Genomic DNA, 17,151 nt, shown 5'->3' with positions numbered 1-17,151 from the left:
GTTTAATTTGTATCTTCGCTCAGTTATAGGGCAATTTTTACGAATCGGAAATTTTCATGTAGTCATAAGTGAGCATCAAATCAATTCACTTTTAAATATGCTCTTTTCCCTATCAAATTGTCGCAAAAAATGTTATCGACGGTTAACGTGTAGAACAAGTTAAAATTTCTATTTAATGTATAATAAAATATCTACGACTATATTATTTGTGAGTAAATTTTTAAAACCGCGACTTTTATACTGATATCCGTAATTGCTATAACTATAAATTTATTTTTATATCCCCCTTTCCCAGTTTAATTTCCACTTTTAAGATCGGCTAAAATTAACCCATGTTTTTTTTAAGACAATTTAAAACACAATCTAACTTCCATTACAAAAAAGATAATGGGTAACCATTCATTTTGCCGAGATCATCAAAGTGCTGTGTTAAACATAATATTTACGGTTTAAACATTCCCCTTCTATAAAATCAAGTTTAGACATGCCAAAATTAGAGAAAAACCAACAAAAAATTTTTTTATTTTATTTTATTGCATTTTTTTTTTGAAATTAAATAATTTAACTAATCATACAATTTTAATATAATATTACAAGCATTTAAAAATTGGTCAAAAATTGCTTCCAAGCCTGATTATAATATTCGCTATAACCGTTCTTTTCGGCTATAACTATCAGTTACAAGTCAATTTTGAATGTAATGAACGATCCACAAAGAAGCTGTTATAAGGATATCCAATCTAAAGCGTATTCTTTCTTTCTTTCTTCTTCTTCTTCTTTCTTTCTTTCTTTCTTTCTTTCTTTCTTCTTCTTTCTTTCTTCTTCTTTCTTTCTTTCTTTCTTTCTTTCTTTCTTTCTTTCTTTCTTTCTTTCTTTCTTTCTTCTTCTTTCTTTCTTTCTTTCAATAGCACTACTTTCAACTTCTACTACTTCATCTTCAATCTTACTTACTTATTTCTTAATTAATTAATGATATACATTATAAATAATGTTAGTAAAGGTTTTTAAGTATGAATAACATTCAAATAGACATTCGAATGGTTCACACTCATTAACTTAATACTCATTTATAAATAATGAAAAAAAAATTATAAAGGCCCGGCCCGGATTTTTTAAAATACATATATATTTTTTTATTTTTGATTTTTTACAGCTAAAAATGGCGATTTCAAATATTTGGTTTTAAAATATACGGCCCGGCCCGGATATCTGGCTCGGCCCGGCCCGGATATCCGGCTCAGTATATTTAGAAAAATTGAAATACCGTCCAGGCCGGGCTAAGGGTCGGGTTTGCAGGTGTCTGAAAAATATACCAATGATTTGATTTTTGCGAGATAGTGAAGCAGAAAGTTATATCGGGTTATTTTGCCTCCCTAATTTCCAGATAAATATTAACCTGGATGATTACTAAAAAAAAATGGCGCACTCCATACGGAGACCCATTTTTCAGATCATGCTCCTGATCCGATAAAAAAAAAATTAAAATTTTTTCACTGATCGCGACTTTTCAAAAGTAAGGCGGAAAAATTATAAGATTTGGAGGGAAAAAAATTTTTTTTTTGTATTGAAATTGATCACAGGCTTTCACTGGTTCAAATAAAGTTTATATTGTTTATAATGTTATAAAATAGTTTTTACTTAAGCCATAGTTAATAAAATCTATATTTTCAGTGAAACTTATGCTTCCCCCCCTCTTCTCTCTTCTCTTCTCTTCTCTTCTCTCTCTTTCTCTTCTTCTCTTCTCTTCTTCTTCTCTTCTCTTCTCTTCTTCTCTTCTTCTCTTCTCTTCTCTTCTCTTCTCCACATACAAAAGCAGTATAGAATCACTAAGAAATGTATATGTAATTTTAAAGCATTTTACCAAACATTGGGATAGGATAGAAATTAAATTCATTCTTTTTAATAAAATATTTTATTTTAATGAATTACACCACAAATGGGCTTAATTTATTATTTAAAAATTTTTTAAAATTTAATTAAGTTATTTTTTTTTTTAAAATAAAATGTTTGAATTTTTGTGTATTTTTAATTTTGAAATATAGTGTCAATGCCATTAAAATTTTTTTTATTTAATTGGGTAAAGTTTGTGGAAAGTAGGTGGATAGGTTATAAAATACTTTGATTATAAAATATTAAAAAAATTTGATTTTATTACATTAAAAAACACCCTTTTTTAAAAAAAATAATATTTTTTTTTAAATATAAAATTACGAAAAAGGAGATTAAAGGTATTATTTGGGTTTTCATTTCGATTTGAAAAAATTAGGTTTATTTACATAATTATTTATTAATTTTCTTTCTCTCCTTCTATCCCAACTTAAACATTTCTTCCCTGGTGGAATATCCATGGACTTTTCGGACAAAATAAATAAATTTAAAAAAAAAAAAATGATCAATGAATTCAAATATTTTCCCCATTAAATTTTATGATAAAAGAAAATATTTTCAAAATGTGACCTTCGACTTTTATTAAATATAATGGTTATAATAGTAACTCTCTTATCATCTTATTAGATATATATTTTTTTGAATAAAGATGTTTTTTTTAACATGGTAAAACTGAAATTTTGTTACACAGTTTAAAAATGATTATCACACACACAAAAAATATTTAAGTAAGTTGATAGAGGAAACGGCTATTCAAATCAATATGATTTTTTTTTCTTTCTTAAAAGCTATTATAAATAGTCTCATCATAAACTTGTTATATCATATCACAAAAATTTTATCACGGATATTCTTATAATAAAAAACTTTATTTTTCCGAACATGAATTCTTTATTAGCACTTATTGTGGTAAATTCTCCAAATATTTATTATATATATAAAAATTTTTACAATTATGAAAAATCAAATTCTTTATATTTATTTTTTAAGATTTTAAGATTTATATATTATTTTTTTTTAAAAATCAAAAAAAGTTTTTATTGGTCGCGATGTACGCCAAATCTCAGTATTATGGAGGATACCCATATGGCGGCTACCAATCACCATATGGGTACGGCGGTTATCCTTATACTCCGTATTCGCCGTACTCCTCGTATAGCTACAATTCCTTCCCTTATTCTCTGTATTATGGATAAGATAAGCCAGGGAAATAAATAACCTTTCCTTACCGCAATTTTCTAGTCAAATATTTATACCTTTATAAAATAATAATGTAGCCAAATATTTTTTTTTTAAAAATAATATGATTATTATTGAATAAAATAGGAATTTTAAAATCGATTTACAACTATTTAGATTTTTGGGATGGTTGTGTTACTGGTAAACTTGCACATTATTTCATACAAATTTACAAATTTATCAAATTTATCTAATAATTGTCATAAGAACTTCTAATAAATTTTACACCATATTTGACCGCTAAAAAGTCACTTGAACGGTCACACACTGGGTAAAAACAAATTCAAAAAAAAACTTTTCCACTTTCCACTAACGATAAAAAGGGGAGGACGGTGATAGGAATACCCTGTAAATACAGAAATTTTATTTTAAAAATCTCCACATTGTACAAAATTATCAACGTTATATTATAATATTGTTTATAATTTATATTACAATTCATAATGATTGAGTGTAAAACGATATAATTTTGGTTGAGATGTTTTTAAATAATTATCTTTAATGATAAAAGACAACTGATGCAGGCTATCTTGAGATACATAACACAATCTTTAGAATTTTTCTAAACTATTTTTTAACAACCTTGATTTTATTAACTTAATCCCTTTCAGAGTAATTATTTTCCAATAGAGCTTAATTTATTTATGTTCTGAAAATTAAAATGGTCGTTTAGATTAAAAAATTTTTTTTTACATATTAATTTATATTAAAAAAAATTGGAAAAATCTTTTGATCTTTAGGATCTTCTTCTATGCATTCTGCAATTATTTTTTCAAGAACTATCTTCCAGTTGGTGGTTTAGGTTGATTCATCATTGTTTAAGTCACAGATTCTACAATATAATTCAACAATCTTCAATTAATTATTCGATACTTTCTGGAATGATGTTGGCCTATTTGTTAATACCTGATTTAAATTAGTCGTTTCTAACAAATATTTGAAATAACTAACTAAAAAATCTGATCTGTCCTTTGTTTTTGAATGGTCAGGCTCATATTCCTTATTCTGAATCTTGGCATTTGGATCATTTACCAAATTAACCTCATTAACATTATCTCCTCTCCTTACTTTTTCATTACAATATGGGGGGGGGGTGCGATTGTCGTTATCAAGCATCTTCAGCAGACAAGAATAATTTATTCAAAAAATATATTCCAAAGAACCATAAGAATCTTAGAATTTTTCAAAAAATTATTTGGAGGGAGGCAGCAGCTAGATGTTTTTTTCCGCTTAAAAATAGGTCTTGAATCTTGCTTGTCCAGACCCAATAGATCTTAATCTTCAACAATAGAATAAAAATATAATCGACAGTTTTCAATATTCTATTCATCTAGGGATGAATTTTTTTTTCTGTCCTAGGTTTTTCGTTTACAAAAACATGTTTTAAATAAATGGAACAGGTTAAAAATTGCCACTTGCAATGAGGAAAGATCTGGTCGATTTCTAGATATTATTAATACAAAATTTCAATAAAAAAATTTATTTTAATCTGATTATTGTTACATTTGGGTAGGATGGTAAAAATTATATTGATTCCACGATATACTTATATATCGTCTGGCGGGTATATTAATTGTAATTGGTCAAAAATATTATTAGATCCAATCGGTTTGATACCCTTGCAACATATACTATTTTAAATATTTTATTTGTAACACAAAAATACATGTCGAAAATACTACAACTAACTATTTTCGAATATCAATTTCATGGAATCCAAAAAAATCTTCCAAATCATTGCAGGGTAAGAAAAAACCACTTAAAATTGTTTTCACTATAAAAAAAAAATACAGCAATGCACAATAGCGAATTTGGTCATTCAACTATAAACACGATAACCAGTGTTAGATTTGTGTTGTTAAACGGCTCGTTCTCAATATTTTTTCCAGAAAAATACTTAGGCAAGCTTGAAGAATTTGTCCCATAGAAGGAACAAAGGTCTAAGGCATATATTGTCGAAATCTCGAAGTTTAGGCAATATTTTTCTGGCTAAAATATTGAGTTGGCCGGTTAACAACACTGAGTCAGATAAGGATTGAGGTCTAGCCAGTTATACGAAAACGATGGGTATATATATATCTCATCTACCGATGGTTTTAATTTTTTTTGCTTACCCTTTATATTTAATCCGGTAATGGAAAAGTGCTGGCAAAATAAGTTTCCATATCAAGTCAGAAATATAGGCACATTAAGAAAATCTAATTTTAAATGCTAGCTCCTAATTATTATTATAGATAATAACTAAATACACATAATAACGTACAACGATTAGAAGAAATATTAATAATACAAATATTTTTTTAAATTTTAAATACAATTATAAAATAAATAAAATTTACACAAGGGAAGATTTTTTTTGTTTAAAATAATTTTAGTAAAAATTTTTAATAAGATGTCACAAAAAAAATATTTATGTAAATTGCAACTAAGAAACGATATTTAAAATTTATATAAAAAAAATAAACATATATGGTGGATCTTTTAACTAAATATATATTTAATATAATTGATCAAAAATGATAACACAAAAAAGTATAATTTTACTATTAAATAAATGTAGTAAAATTTTTATTGCATTTTTTTTTAAAATATACATATATAAAAATGACATGTTTTGGAAGAAAAAAGGAAAGGTGTGATTTCTCCAAAAAAATAACCGGTTTAAGGAATGATCCGATATGGAATGGATTTAGATCTTAATTGTGACACTAGGAATTATTCATTTTCAAATTTATTGCCGTTCTAAAAAATAGGAAGGCTTCTTTGGTGTTAGGGCATATCTAGGTATACTATTCCCTAAAACTTTAAAAATTTGGTTTAAAATATAAGTTTTAGAAAATATCAAGAGGGAAGAAGAGAGAGGTATGATAAGGGGGGCAAAAAAAAAGGTTTTTATAAATTGTGAATTGGTGTGAGGGTAAAAATAAATTGACTTATAATGGGTAAGATTATTTTGTTAGCAGAATATAATAAATAATTTTTTTTTTAATTATGGATTTAATAAAGTGGTAATATTTTAGTTTATATAATTGTTGCGATTTAATATTTTGATTTATCTGAGATCGATATCCTCTTTATCCTTGTCAGTTACGTCAGTTATAACCAGGTCCAAATTGGGCGTTACGGGGGTTACAGCGGGAATGGGGGATTTTTGGTTCTTGGATTCTTGATAAGTAAAATAATTAGGTTAAATTCGGTTGTGAAAAGTAGTCATACCGTTTGTCGTTAGAATCTCTTCGACATTCTTCGCGTCTTCCGGCTCAACCTCTATAATGCTCTCGCCTTCGGTCGTGAAACTTTCCTTCCTTTTCCTGGTGGAAGGAGATGGCGTAAAAATATGCGGCAAATTTGCGTCTCCGATAAAAAAAAAATAAAAAATTGGATTATAAATTTTTTTTCCTATAAGACCGGAAAAGATTTGAATTCCAAAAAGAATTTTAGGAGTATTTTTAACAGACCTTTTGGGGGGGAGGGGGATAATCTCTAGTTGGATATTTTAAAATGCTTCGAATACGAAAAAAATTCATATTCATATACAAATTATAATGATTTAAGAATTAAACATTTCTTTTCTTTTAGTTCCCAAAACTTATCTATCCCCCCTCCGTGTCGTGTAATTAAAATATATTCTTTTTTTACAAAACTTACCACGCTCCTCGTAGTTTGATTTATCGCGCGAAGCGTTGTTAGGACTTTTGACGCTGCTGGAACTTATGTCGTTAGGACTTTTGGCGCTGCTGGAAGGACTTCTGATGCTGCAAGAACTCATGTCGTAAGGACTGTGGACGCTGCTAGAACTAAAAGTTTGATTCTTGCTGGAATCGGAAGATTGGGTGGAGCTATTAGTGTTATTAGAACTATTCTTACTCTTGGTGGAAGATTTCTTCGGGCTAGCAAATAACGCGTCCCTAATAAATTATTTTTGAAAAAAATATATGGTGGTTTTAAAAAAATAATAATTATTATTTTTGACCTAACTATAAGGAGTAATTCGATTTATTTATTTTATTGTTTTCTAATCTATCCGAAACTCTATCAATATCTTATGTTTTATGGCAGCTCTAAATATGACAGGAATTCTAGGAAATTATTATCATTCGAATCTCCGCATATCCATTTTTCTTCTCTTCGATATTAACGAGAATTTTGTAGCCTGGACTAAGGAAGGTTCAGGTTTTCCTATTTCTTAAAGAGGTTTTTATTTCCGGGTATAAGATTTTTGACCAGGTTTCAAGTGGTTCCAGAGGAAATGGAATTAATTTAGCGAAATATAGAAACAGCACTGAATATCTGGAATATGTAATGCCCGATTAGCAGAGTTGTTAAAAGGTATACCTTTTTAATGAATCTATGTAGAGATACATCGTCTAAAAAGTTATCTAGATATACGATACACTTTTTAAAATGTATCTTGGCAAAGATAAAATTTAAATAGCAGTTCACAGATAAATTGTCGATTTCAATATTTCTTTCGAAAAAAAAAAAACCTTTCGTTTGACGCACTAGCTCTCTTTCCTTTGCTATCTTTCCGAGCGGGAAGCTCGTTTTGATGCAAGGACAACCGCTTCTGCAATTGTTCGGCGAAGTTCAACTTGCTCAATTCCTGGCGTCTTCTCTCCTCATCGATAGTGTCCTTTTCTAAATCGTCGTCCGAATTTTCGCGCTTACCACCCGAAGGATTATCGTCCTCTCCGCGAGATCCTTCCATCTCAAAAGGCGTTTTAAGGTTCCTGGCCAATATCAAGTACTTATTTTTTTTTAAAAAAAATAAATATAAGTAAGAGTAAATCCCTCTATTTGATCTCTTTTTCGGGATGCGGCCCAAAAACAGAAATCTAAAAAAAATAAATTATATTAATCGAACCCGGTCCCAATCAGCTGAGTTACGGTTAAAAAATTTGCATAACCCGAAAAATTAAAAAATATTATTTAGGTCCGAGTCGGCTACGATAATTAATAGGCAAATAATTCTCTTCCGATTCGCACTATAATCGCTAACTCATATTAGCGATCAGGAGTTATCGGAAATAATTTGGTCGATTGTTTAATAACATATTATTTATAATTTAATTTAATTTATTCAAAAAAAAAAAATTAATGAATTTTTAAATAATAAATTGATTTTTCGCGGGGAATAAAAAAAAATGATGGAGATTAAATTTTAACAAAATTTTACAGAGAAGATCAATAAATAAAAAATGGCGAGTTTTGTTTTAAAAATGAATAATTCAGCAGACGAAACTTTATAAAGGAGGTCAACTAACATTTTTAAAAATAATATTTCTCTATACATTATATTGTTGTATCATTCATTCGGTAAGCAATTCAGGTTTTTGGTGTTAGAGTCAATATAAAATATCATATCAGAGACCTGCAGGCCCGGCCCTGAGCCCGACCCGGATACACGGGCCGGGTCGGATTGTACAAATGGTACCTCTGCAGATCTATGAGATAAATAAAAATCCAATAAAAGAGTCTCAGCAACGCTTCAACAGTGCATCTCGGGGTTAACAGATATAACTTTAGAAATTTTGGGCGCTTTATTTGTGAGTTGGACGTTTTTCTACATAATTTACGACCATACAGGATCGGCCAATCTGATTTATTACATGTCGCGGTATAAGGCGCAGAGCAGGAATCCAATAGCGACTATAGGTTCGGTTCAGATTCGATTAAAATAAAAAAAAAAATATCAGTTCTGGTCGAACCTTTAAAAACAGGTTAGAAACCTTTTCGCATTCAAGCATATTTTCAAGATTCTCTTAGAATAAATTTTAGGACCGTTCACTTCCATGCTAACTTGAGGTGACTGGTACCATCAAATAGCAATAATAAACAAAAATTCGCTGAACACTTACCCAGTCAATCAAAGCTGATTATCGATAATCTCTTTAAAAAGAGTTAATATATCAACAAAAAAAATTCAAACCCGTTTTCACAGGCATTTTTGAGGTTTGGTTCGGGTGACAAATTTTTTTAATGGTCCCGGTTAGGTTCGGTTAATAACAAAGATTAATACCGGTTTAACGGTTCGGTTTGACTCCCGGTTTGGAGCAAACAGTCGCGATTTGATTGAATAATTGCCATCGATCTTTCGTTCCATATCCCAACTTTTCTCTCATCAGCTCATTTAAATGTTATAACTTTATTCGAAAATAATTAATATTTCAAAATATAGGCTATATTATAAAAGGGTTAGATAAGATTAAGATTAACCTCTGTATCCAGATTCTTGATAGTGTTATTTTGCGTTTGGAGTAGCTTAAGTCCCTGACCATCATTTTCCTCGTAACTTCTGATTAATTTCAAGCATACTTCGCAAAAGGCTGAACCGGAAAATTCTAAGGAGCTGTTTTGTTGTGGGGAAAAAAAGTTGTATTCATATATCGAGTTCTCAGGTATATTGATCTAAATATTTTTATATCATCTTTTTCTGTATGTGTCCGTTCATATTAAAGAGAAAAACCTTAATATTTCTATTCAAAATACATGGGAAAAGTAGACTCTAAACATTTTTTTTACTAAGCTTCGAATTATAAAATCCATAAAATGATTTTTAATTTGCACTGTTACAAAGCCTCTATTGGATAATGCACAACATGTTGAAAAGGAGGAATATTGCCTGCAAAATTCTGATTTTGGAAAATATGTTAAATCATACGCTTTTCAATTGCTTCTAATGAATCAAAGATAAAAAGATAAAAAAATATTGAATATTTTAGAAATGATCGTTTTGCCATGTAAAAGATCATACTGAGGTAACAGATTATTCCAAACATATTTAAGTTAATGACAATAGGAAATTTATTGGCAAATTAATTTATCGAAAAGTTATAAGTATCAGCTCCAGGAGATCTGTTAAAGATACTAATCTTAAGAACAAAATCATATTGCAAAAAAAAATCATCGAACACCTATAGACTGGCAAACGTGGTATAAATAACTAAAAAACAAAAGTTTAGTAACATGTTTACAACCTACAATTGAGTTTTTGGAAAAATCTAAAATATAATTATTGTAGGTATAATGGTAAAGCAGCCTTTTGGAACTCTCTAGAACCAATTTTTTTCCCTTTCGATCAGGCTTGAACTAGAAAAAACTTGAAAATTATTTTCTCATTTTAAATATTTCATTCTTCCTAAAATTTTGTATCTAATTTGTTATTGTTTGAAATTCACATTTTAAAAAAAAATCCTAGTTATATATACTACACTCTCTTGAGTGTTACAAAAAGATATAAATATCTTTAAAAAAAGGCATATACTTAATAATGTACTCTTATTAAATTCCTAAAATATTCTTTAAAAAGGTTATATTCGTGGTAAAATATCAAGTGATTTTGTAAAAATGTTTAGTTTGAGTTATAAAAAAAAAATCGATTTAAATCAATAATTTTTTTTTTAAAAAAACCACTTGATTTAAATTGCGAATGAAATCGGAACTCATTCTCAACTTCCGCCACTCCCCTGCCACACCCCATTTTAATGCCTCCCGTGAGCAGTTAAAGCGCTAATAAATCTGGTAAGGAGGGGTGGTAAGGGGGGGGGGAAGGTGATACTATTTTAACGTAATAAATTTTATGGTTTAAACGAGCAAGCTTGGTTCATAGCGTTTTCGGCGGAAACAGAGTCCCCCCTGGTTAACTGGACCAAGACCAGGTTTAGACAACAACGGCCCACCTCGTTGAAATTGTTTGACTTCAGATCGCTATCGAGTTGCTTGGTGAGGTAGAAGACGGCGTCGAAATATCTGAAATTAGTAAACAAATTTTTTAAAAAAAAAAATTAATTAATTTTCCTATAATCGGTTTTTAAATTATCTCTTTTTTTTAGAAAAAAATTATTTTTTCCGTTTATTGCCAGCCAGCTATAACTGTTTATCTTCCGTAATTTGTTTATTTACGGTTAGGGTTATTTATTTTTAAAGTTAGTGGAACTGATTATAACAGGATTATTTGCCTCCGAGTGGACTCGTTATTCAAGAGAGAGAACCTATTTTAGAAACAAAATGGTTGTATGTACATATTCTAACAATAAAAAAATTGGGTCTGTAAAAAAAAAACATTCCAGTCGAACGTTCTGGAAAAGTTCTGTAATGCCTTCTTCCGATTCTCGGGAATAGATCGAGATAGAAATTTTTAGGTACATTCCCAACATTACGATGACCTGAACGGAATACATCATTTTAAAAGTAATTGGAAAGAAAAAAAAGAAGGAAGTTAACTCCCAAGCAAAAAGGAATGGGGGGGGGGATCGTTGAAGTGCTAAATGTCATGCTTCTACAATTCACAAATTGGAAGCTAATAAAGAAGCAAGCATATGCTCCCAATTTCTAAGGAATAAATCTCCCGCCAAAAAAGCATATTTCGAAATTTTTTCCTAAGTGTAAAAGGTGAAGGATAAATTATTGACCCTGACTACACGTCGATCAAAAACTGAGTTATAATCTAATTATGGCCATGATATATATATAAAAAACAACTTGTTTTATTTAAATCGTGTTAAGCTATATATTAAAAAAAACAAATTGTTTTTTTTAAATTGCGTTTAAGCTATTATTATTATTATTATATACTTTTGTCGTAAAAAATATTTTTAAAAAAAAACCGATTTAAACGGACGTATATCTGTGCAACTTTGGCGCAAAGTTGGCTGAATTGATTGGAATCTTCCTCCGATCCAACGATCTCCAAGGCTTTGATATACAAATCCGCGCTCTTCTCTGGCAGAGGGGAACGTTCCAGCATTCTTTCGTTGTTTTAGTTTAAAATAAATATATACATATCAGAGACCTGCGGAGGTACCATTTGTATGGCCCGACCTGACCCGGCCCGGTTTTTTAAAAATCACAATATTGCGATATCTTTCGCTGTCGGCCAAATATTGGCGGAAAATCCTGCAAACGGAGATGACCAAGTTCGAAAAATGATTGCACATATATTTAAAATAATCTAAAGAATATTCATAAAAACGCTCGATTCATCAAGTTTAAAATTTATCTGTTTATGTTTGTGAGTTTTATTATAGCAGGTTTGCACTCACCCTAAAACCTAGAACATAAACAAAATATTGATGATCTCTAAGGGCCCAAGCCTAAAAATTCGGGATGAGGGCGTGGGGGTGATAAAATGGCTCTTTCTGCCCAGGCTTCTATAGACCCCGCAAGCCCATGACGATATTAAAAGATAAAATATACCAATCTAAATGATGAAGACGGAAGTTCAAGTCCTTCCCACTTTAAATACGATAATAATCTTGGGCTATAGTCCCCCTCCCCTTTATCCCCAAGTGACAGTTGTTGAAGTACCCATAAATTATCAGTGTGCCGATATTAAATATCGGATCGATACCTATTACTTAAAATATCGAATAGGGTCGCTATTTCTAAGAAACCCCTATTCGATATTTTTGGGGTTATTTTATAAATAAATAATTTTAGAAAAACCCCGATCATTTTTTTTTAAAGATGGAGTAAGCTTAAAAAAAAAATTCGACATTATTTTCGTTAAAGTATTTATTGGCCAACAAGAAAAGAATTCAAGTATATAATATTCTAACGAATCACATTATAGCTAAGGTTGTTAGTAGTGTTGTTTAGATACATTTTAGCCAGATAAATATTGTCTCAAGAGCCTCTAGATCTCGCTAATAGATGTCTAGAACCTTCGTGTCAACTATGAGCAAAATCTTAAAATACATTCCTGAATATAACATTGAGTTAGCCGTTTTTTAAAAATCGGCTCAAATCGAGCCGTAGTTTAAAGGTACAAAAGTAAACCCGGCCCGTATCCGCCCCGAACCCGTATCCGTCCCGAACCCGACCCGAAAGTTGTTAGGCTCTGCCAGTAAGAACGACCCATTTTTATAACTCGTGACAATTTAGGCCACACAACTCAACAATATGATAAATATTAGAATTTTTTTGACAAGCTATACAATATGGTTAAAGGTTTTGCCCGAGAAAGAAAGATTTGGGAACGAGTCACGTGAGCTAAGGGTGGTTAGGTTTGATTTAAGCCGATTTTTAAAAGCCACACATGGTTGAAGATTTTGCCGATCGGTGGCGATATTATGAGACTTGTGTAATGATATTCTGGCTAAACCTGATTTAGCTGTTGTTTAAAAACAGCCATTCAACGACATGTGTTCAGCCATGAAAATGATTGACATTCGTGAAAGTTGGTTGGGTTTTTTTTGAATGGAAAATGTCGAATTTTCGTGACATTACATTTTGATATTAATATAAAGGTGACAAAAAATATATATTGGATGCTGCATTATAGTGATTGACCGCTTATACGTCATGGCGTAATTTTTCTAATAAACGTAACGCGTCCCTTATTCGAATTATTAATTATCTGTCGATTCAAAATTTTAAATTATGTTATCGTCTGCCTTCTTTATTTCTTTTAATTTCTAAATATTTCCATTTTTTAGGATTATAAGTAAGTTATTTTATATATAATATTACAAATGGAAGAATAAGAAAGCCTACTTGCGTTTTTTTAGATGGTTGTTAACGCCAAATGGTAATTTTACTAATTTGCACAGGGCCTATGAAATGCACAACGCTTCAATTTATAGGCACTATTAGGCAATCTTTATTATGGCTAAACTATTGATATTAAATCTATGACTGAACAAAATCCCAATTATAATTAGATAAAGTAGCTAATTATTTTGCCCTGACAACATTAAGTATCAGTTTTGGTATCAGTTAAAAAAAATGGTACAAGTGCATCTATGATTATGGCGTGGAGTGTGTCAATATAAGCTGGAGATTGGCCCAACCCACAAAAAGGTTTTCAGGGTGGACCTAACAAATCAAAATTTAGATGTTTCTTAAGTTGATAATTAGACAAATTTATGTCGTTTTTCTTCATACACGCATAACTAACATTTTATGGGCCTAGGTAAAAATAATTATAAGTTAAACATATAAGATTCTAGATACCTGCACAACCTTTAAAATAGGCTAATATCAAATAATAGTATATTTTTGACTATTTTTATAAACATAACTCAAATGAAAATTTTTACTTAAATATTAATCTGTAAAAGAAAAATTCATTATATTAAAATTATTGTTGAATAACTATAAATCTCCATCTTAGTGCACGTCATCCTTTATTAATATTATTTTTCAATAAATTTTTTTCCTAGCTTAAATGTAAATTTTATCATTTTGATATTCACTAACACAATTTAATTGATTAGTTGTCTATATTGGGTGTACAAATAATGTATTTAGTCATTCAAAAATCGAAAGATAAACAATACAATTTATATAGGCAACATACTTTCCACCCTTATTTAAACATAAGATTGCTGTTGTCGTGGTACCTTCTTGTTGAAATAAATCACTAGCTTTACAAATAGCTTGATAACATTCATTCCATTCCTTAATTTCTTTGTGTATCATAGCCATGTGCTCATAACATCTGCGAACATATATATAGGCATTACATTAATAAAAAATTCCTGTTAAACAATATAATGAATTCTTGTCAATAATTGTAAAAACTTGGTAGAACAAAACATACCTGGCTGCTGCAGATTGCCTAAAAGAAAATATTTATAGCAAGTAACTTATATTTTGTTTACGAGTTTATTTTCAAGTAACAGTCAGCTGCTTTAATATAAGCATTTTTGCATTCTTCATAAGCCTGGGCATTTTGAAATGAAATTGCTTTGTAACAGAGAATAATTAATTAACTTTTAAGCATATTTTGAAAATAATACCTGCTTTATTAAATTCATCTGCTGCACTATCATTATCAGCTGACCATTTGAACAAAGATCTTTTAACGCTACGTAATAAGTATAACATATAAACAATTAATAATATAATTTTACTATTTTTCGGCTTTGTCTATATGTTTTAAGCCCTCTAATATTCTTGAATCGCTTGTTGATGTCATTTACAATATTAATTTTTTCAACAAAATCGTTAATCTATTAAATATTGGTTAATATGGTAGCATTATATATAACGAGGAAAATATTACATGATTAATTATATCAAGTACAATTTTTAATTATTTGAAAAAGTAAAATATAACTTTGTTAAATTGAATGATTATATTTATAAAAACTTGAAACTTTTTAAATTTATTTTTGCATGATGTATACAACTCTTTAATCTTCTTTCTATAGTAATATCTCAAATTTAAAACTAGTCTTAATTATATATATTGTCTTACTTACGAAGCACATTTGCAGGAGGGAAGGAGAATAAACCCCCTCAAAGCCCAATTTTCCTATTTTATGATTATAAATTTATATTTTATAATAATCATGCCCACCTCTAATCCCGTATATATTCGATATTACAAATATTTATCATATTAATAGCATAAATTAATAAGCTACTAATTTATTCTATAAATAATATCGATTACAAATTTTCCTCGGCAATATATTTATCTACCATTTTAAAAATTTCCCATAAAACGATTTGAAACTTTTTTACTATATAAGGTGAAATATTTCAAAATGTCATCGATTTGATTAATACATCGAACATAGCTGAACTTAACGAAAATAGGGCAAATGAACATTTTATAACTTATAAGTCATTGTTGAGTTAAAGTAGGGCTTAATGATCTCAATAGTTGCCTACGTCGATTAGTAGCAAGGCAAGTCCATATGAACTAGAGTCAGTCAGAGAATATTATAAAATAAATCTCTTCATGCCCCTCTAGGATACTATTATAATTTGATTGAATAAAGGATTCTCGATTAATCAGATAGCAAGATAATTCCCCGCAAAAACTCCCTCCCTCAAAAAATTTCAACTGAAAATGATTTAATGAAAAAAATTTTCTTTGAATAAAATTATTTAAATTGAAAAAAAAAATTCTCTATAAATAAAATATTTTAAAATTTTGAGAAAATCAAAAAAAAATCAAAACAAATCAGTAAAATATATATATGGGAAAAAATTTCACATATAAAATTTTTAACCAAAATTGCAAAAGTAGTGTTATTTTTAAATTTGATCAAATTTTAAAAATAATATCTATTAACCCTAATCCATATAATGTGAAATGTGAAATTTGTTTTTTTTTAATTTACCCTCGAAGTTTAGGTATTTCAAGCAAAAAACAAATTAAATAAATTTTGGTTCCCTATTAAACATCTATCCCAACTTTTAGATATGTATAGAAAAGAATTTAAACACTTTTCGTGACTGAAAGAAATGTTACAAGAAATATCCTTAGCTGTTTTTTCCTTTTGAAAAATATTTACTTTTTATAATTTTACAAATTTTTAGAAGATGGTTTTTAGAAAACAATTATGAAATTATTAGTAATCTCCAAATTGTTTTTTACAAATAAATAAGAATAACATATCTAATTGGGAGATTACAATTGAAGATTTATACATCTTCAAAAATAGTGGGCCATACGAACTTTTTATTGATCATCTGGAAAATAATATGGAATAGATTAACATGAATTTACTCTTCATTTTATATATTCTCGTTTAAAAAAAATAAGTTTTTTATCACAGCATTGTAAAAATAATCCATTTTAATTGTTTCTTTTTATCGCAACCTCTCCATCTTTAATTTGGATGACATTTTCTTTCCATAATGTCAAAAATCTATTTGACTATGCTATCGCTGCTAAATTATATAAGTAACCAGATTTATTGACTCATTTTTTTACCCATATCAAATTAAATTTACATTATAGCCCTCATACCAAGTTCCACTATTAAGACCAAGAGTGAATAGTATTATTTAGTCAAAGAATATTTTAAATATTTTTTATTTGTTACCCATATCAATATTTTGTGTTGAAAAATTCTGGCCCCTCAAAGCTTTCACTTACCTATTAGGAGTAGATTAACCTATGTAATCATCAAATTAAAACTGAATGCTAAAAAATATTACACGCTAAGAAAAATTATTAAATGTTAGCACTTATTTTTTTAATACCAATGATATATATATAACTAGATTGACGGTTCATGCATAAAATACTTTCTCATATTGAAATCAACTGTAGTGCCATTTTTG

At 29.1% G+C, this 17,151-nt stretch overlaps 2 protein-coding genes across 2 annotated transcripts; both read right to left on the bottom strand.

Annotated features, from left to right (window-relative positions):
• Nucleotides 1-5,548: 5,548 nt before the first annotated feature.
• LOC135924548 (uncharacterized) lies at nt 5,549-7,490 on the bottom strand. The gene is made up of 4 exons (XM_065459610.1): nt 7,462-7,490; nt 6,775-7,034; nt 6,343-6,480; nt 5,549-6,291 (listed from the first exon to the last, which is right to left on the bottom strand). Exons 1-4 carry the CDS (start codon nt 7,488-7,490, stop codon nt 6,179-6,181), a joined length of 540 nt encoding a protein of 179 aa, XP_065315682.1. The 3' UTR covers nt 5,549-6,178.
• A 95-nt stretch (nt 7,491-7,585) lies between these two features.
• On the bottom strand, nt 7,586-15,115 carry LOC135924547 (gamma-soluble NSF attachment protein-like). Its single transcript, XM_065459609.1, has 9 exons — nt 14,982-15,115; nt 14,868-14,935; nt 14,730-14,814; nt 14,669-14,686; nt 14,426-14,566; nt 11,733-11,873; nt 10,717-10,875; nt 9,343-9,475; nt 7,586-7,873 (listed from the first exon to the last, which is right to left on the bottom strand). Exons 1-9 carry the CDS (start codon nt 15,044-15,046, stop codon nt 7,586-7,588), a joined length of 1,098 nt encoding a protein of 365 aa, XP_065315681.1. The 5' UTR covers nt 15,047-15,115.
• Nucleotides 15,116-17,151: the final 2,036 nt, after the last annotated feature.

This window comes from Gordionus sp. m RMFG-2023, chromosome 2 (genome assembly GCF_954871325.1).
Source record: "Gordionus sp. m RMFG-2023 chromosome 2, tfGorSpeb1-WG-v2, whole genome shotgun sequence".
Classification (NCBI taxonomy): Eukaryota; Metazoa; Nematomorpha; class Gordioida; order Chordodea; family Parachordodidae; genus Gordionus; species Gordionus sp. m RMFG-2023.
This window is presented reverse-complemented; position numbering and strand designations above follow the sequence as displayed.

What these genes read in the sequence shown, in the direction of transcription:
- LOC135924548 (XM_065459610.1), bottom strand. Translation starts at nt 7,490, where the DNA reads ATGTATCTCTACATAGATTCATTAAAAAG. An exon ending in TACATAGATTCATTAAAAAG is followed by an intron (nt 7,035 to 7,461) that starts GTATACCTTTTA and finishes ATAATTTATTAG; the next exon opens with GGACGCGTTATTTGCTAGCC. An exon ending in AGAGATTCTAACGACAAACG is followed by an intron (nt 6,292 to 6,342) that starts GTATGACTACTT and finishes TTACTTATCAAG; the next exon opens with AATCCAAGAACCAAAAATCC.
- LOC135924547 (XM_065459609.1), bottom strand. Translation starts at nt 15,046, where the DNA reads ATGACATCAACAAGCGATTCAAGAATATTAGAGGGCTTAAAACATATA. An exon ending in ATATACGTCCGTTTAAATCG is followed by an intron (nt 10,876 to 11,732) that starts GTTTTTTTTTAA and finishes TACTAATTTCAG; the next exon opens with ATATTTCGACGCCGTCTTCT. An exon ending in TCAAGAATCTGGATACAGAG is followed by an intron (nt 7,874 to 9,342) that starts GTTAATCTTAAT and finishes AAAAAAAATAAG; the next exon opens with TACTTGATATTGGCCAGGAA.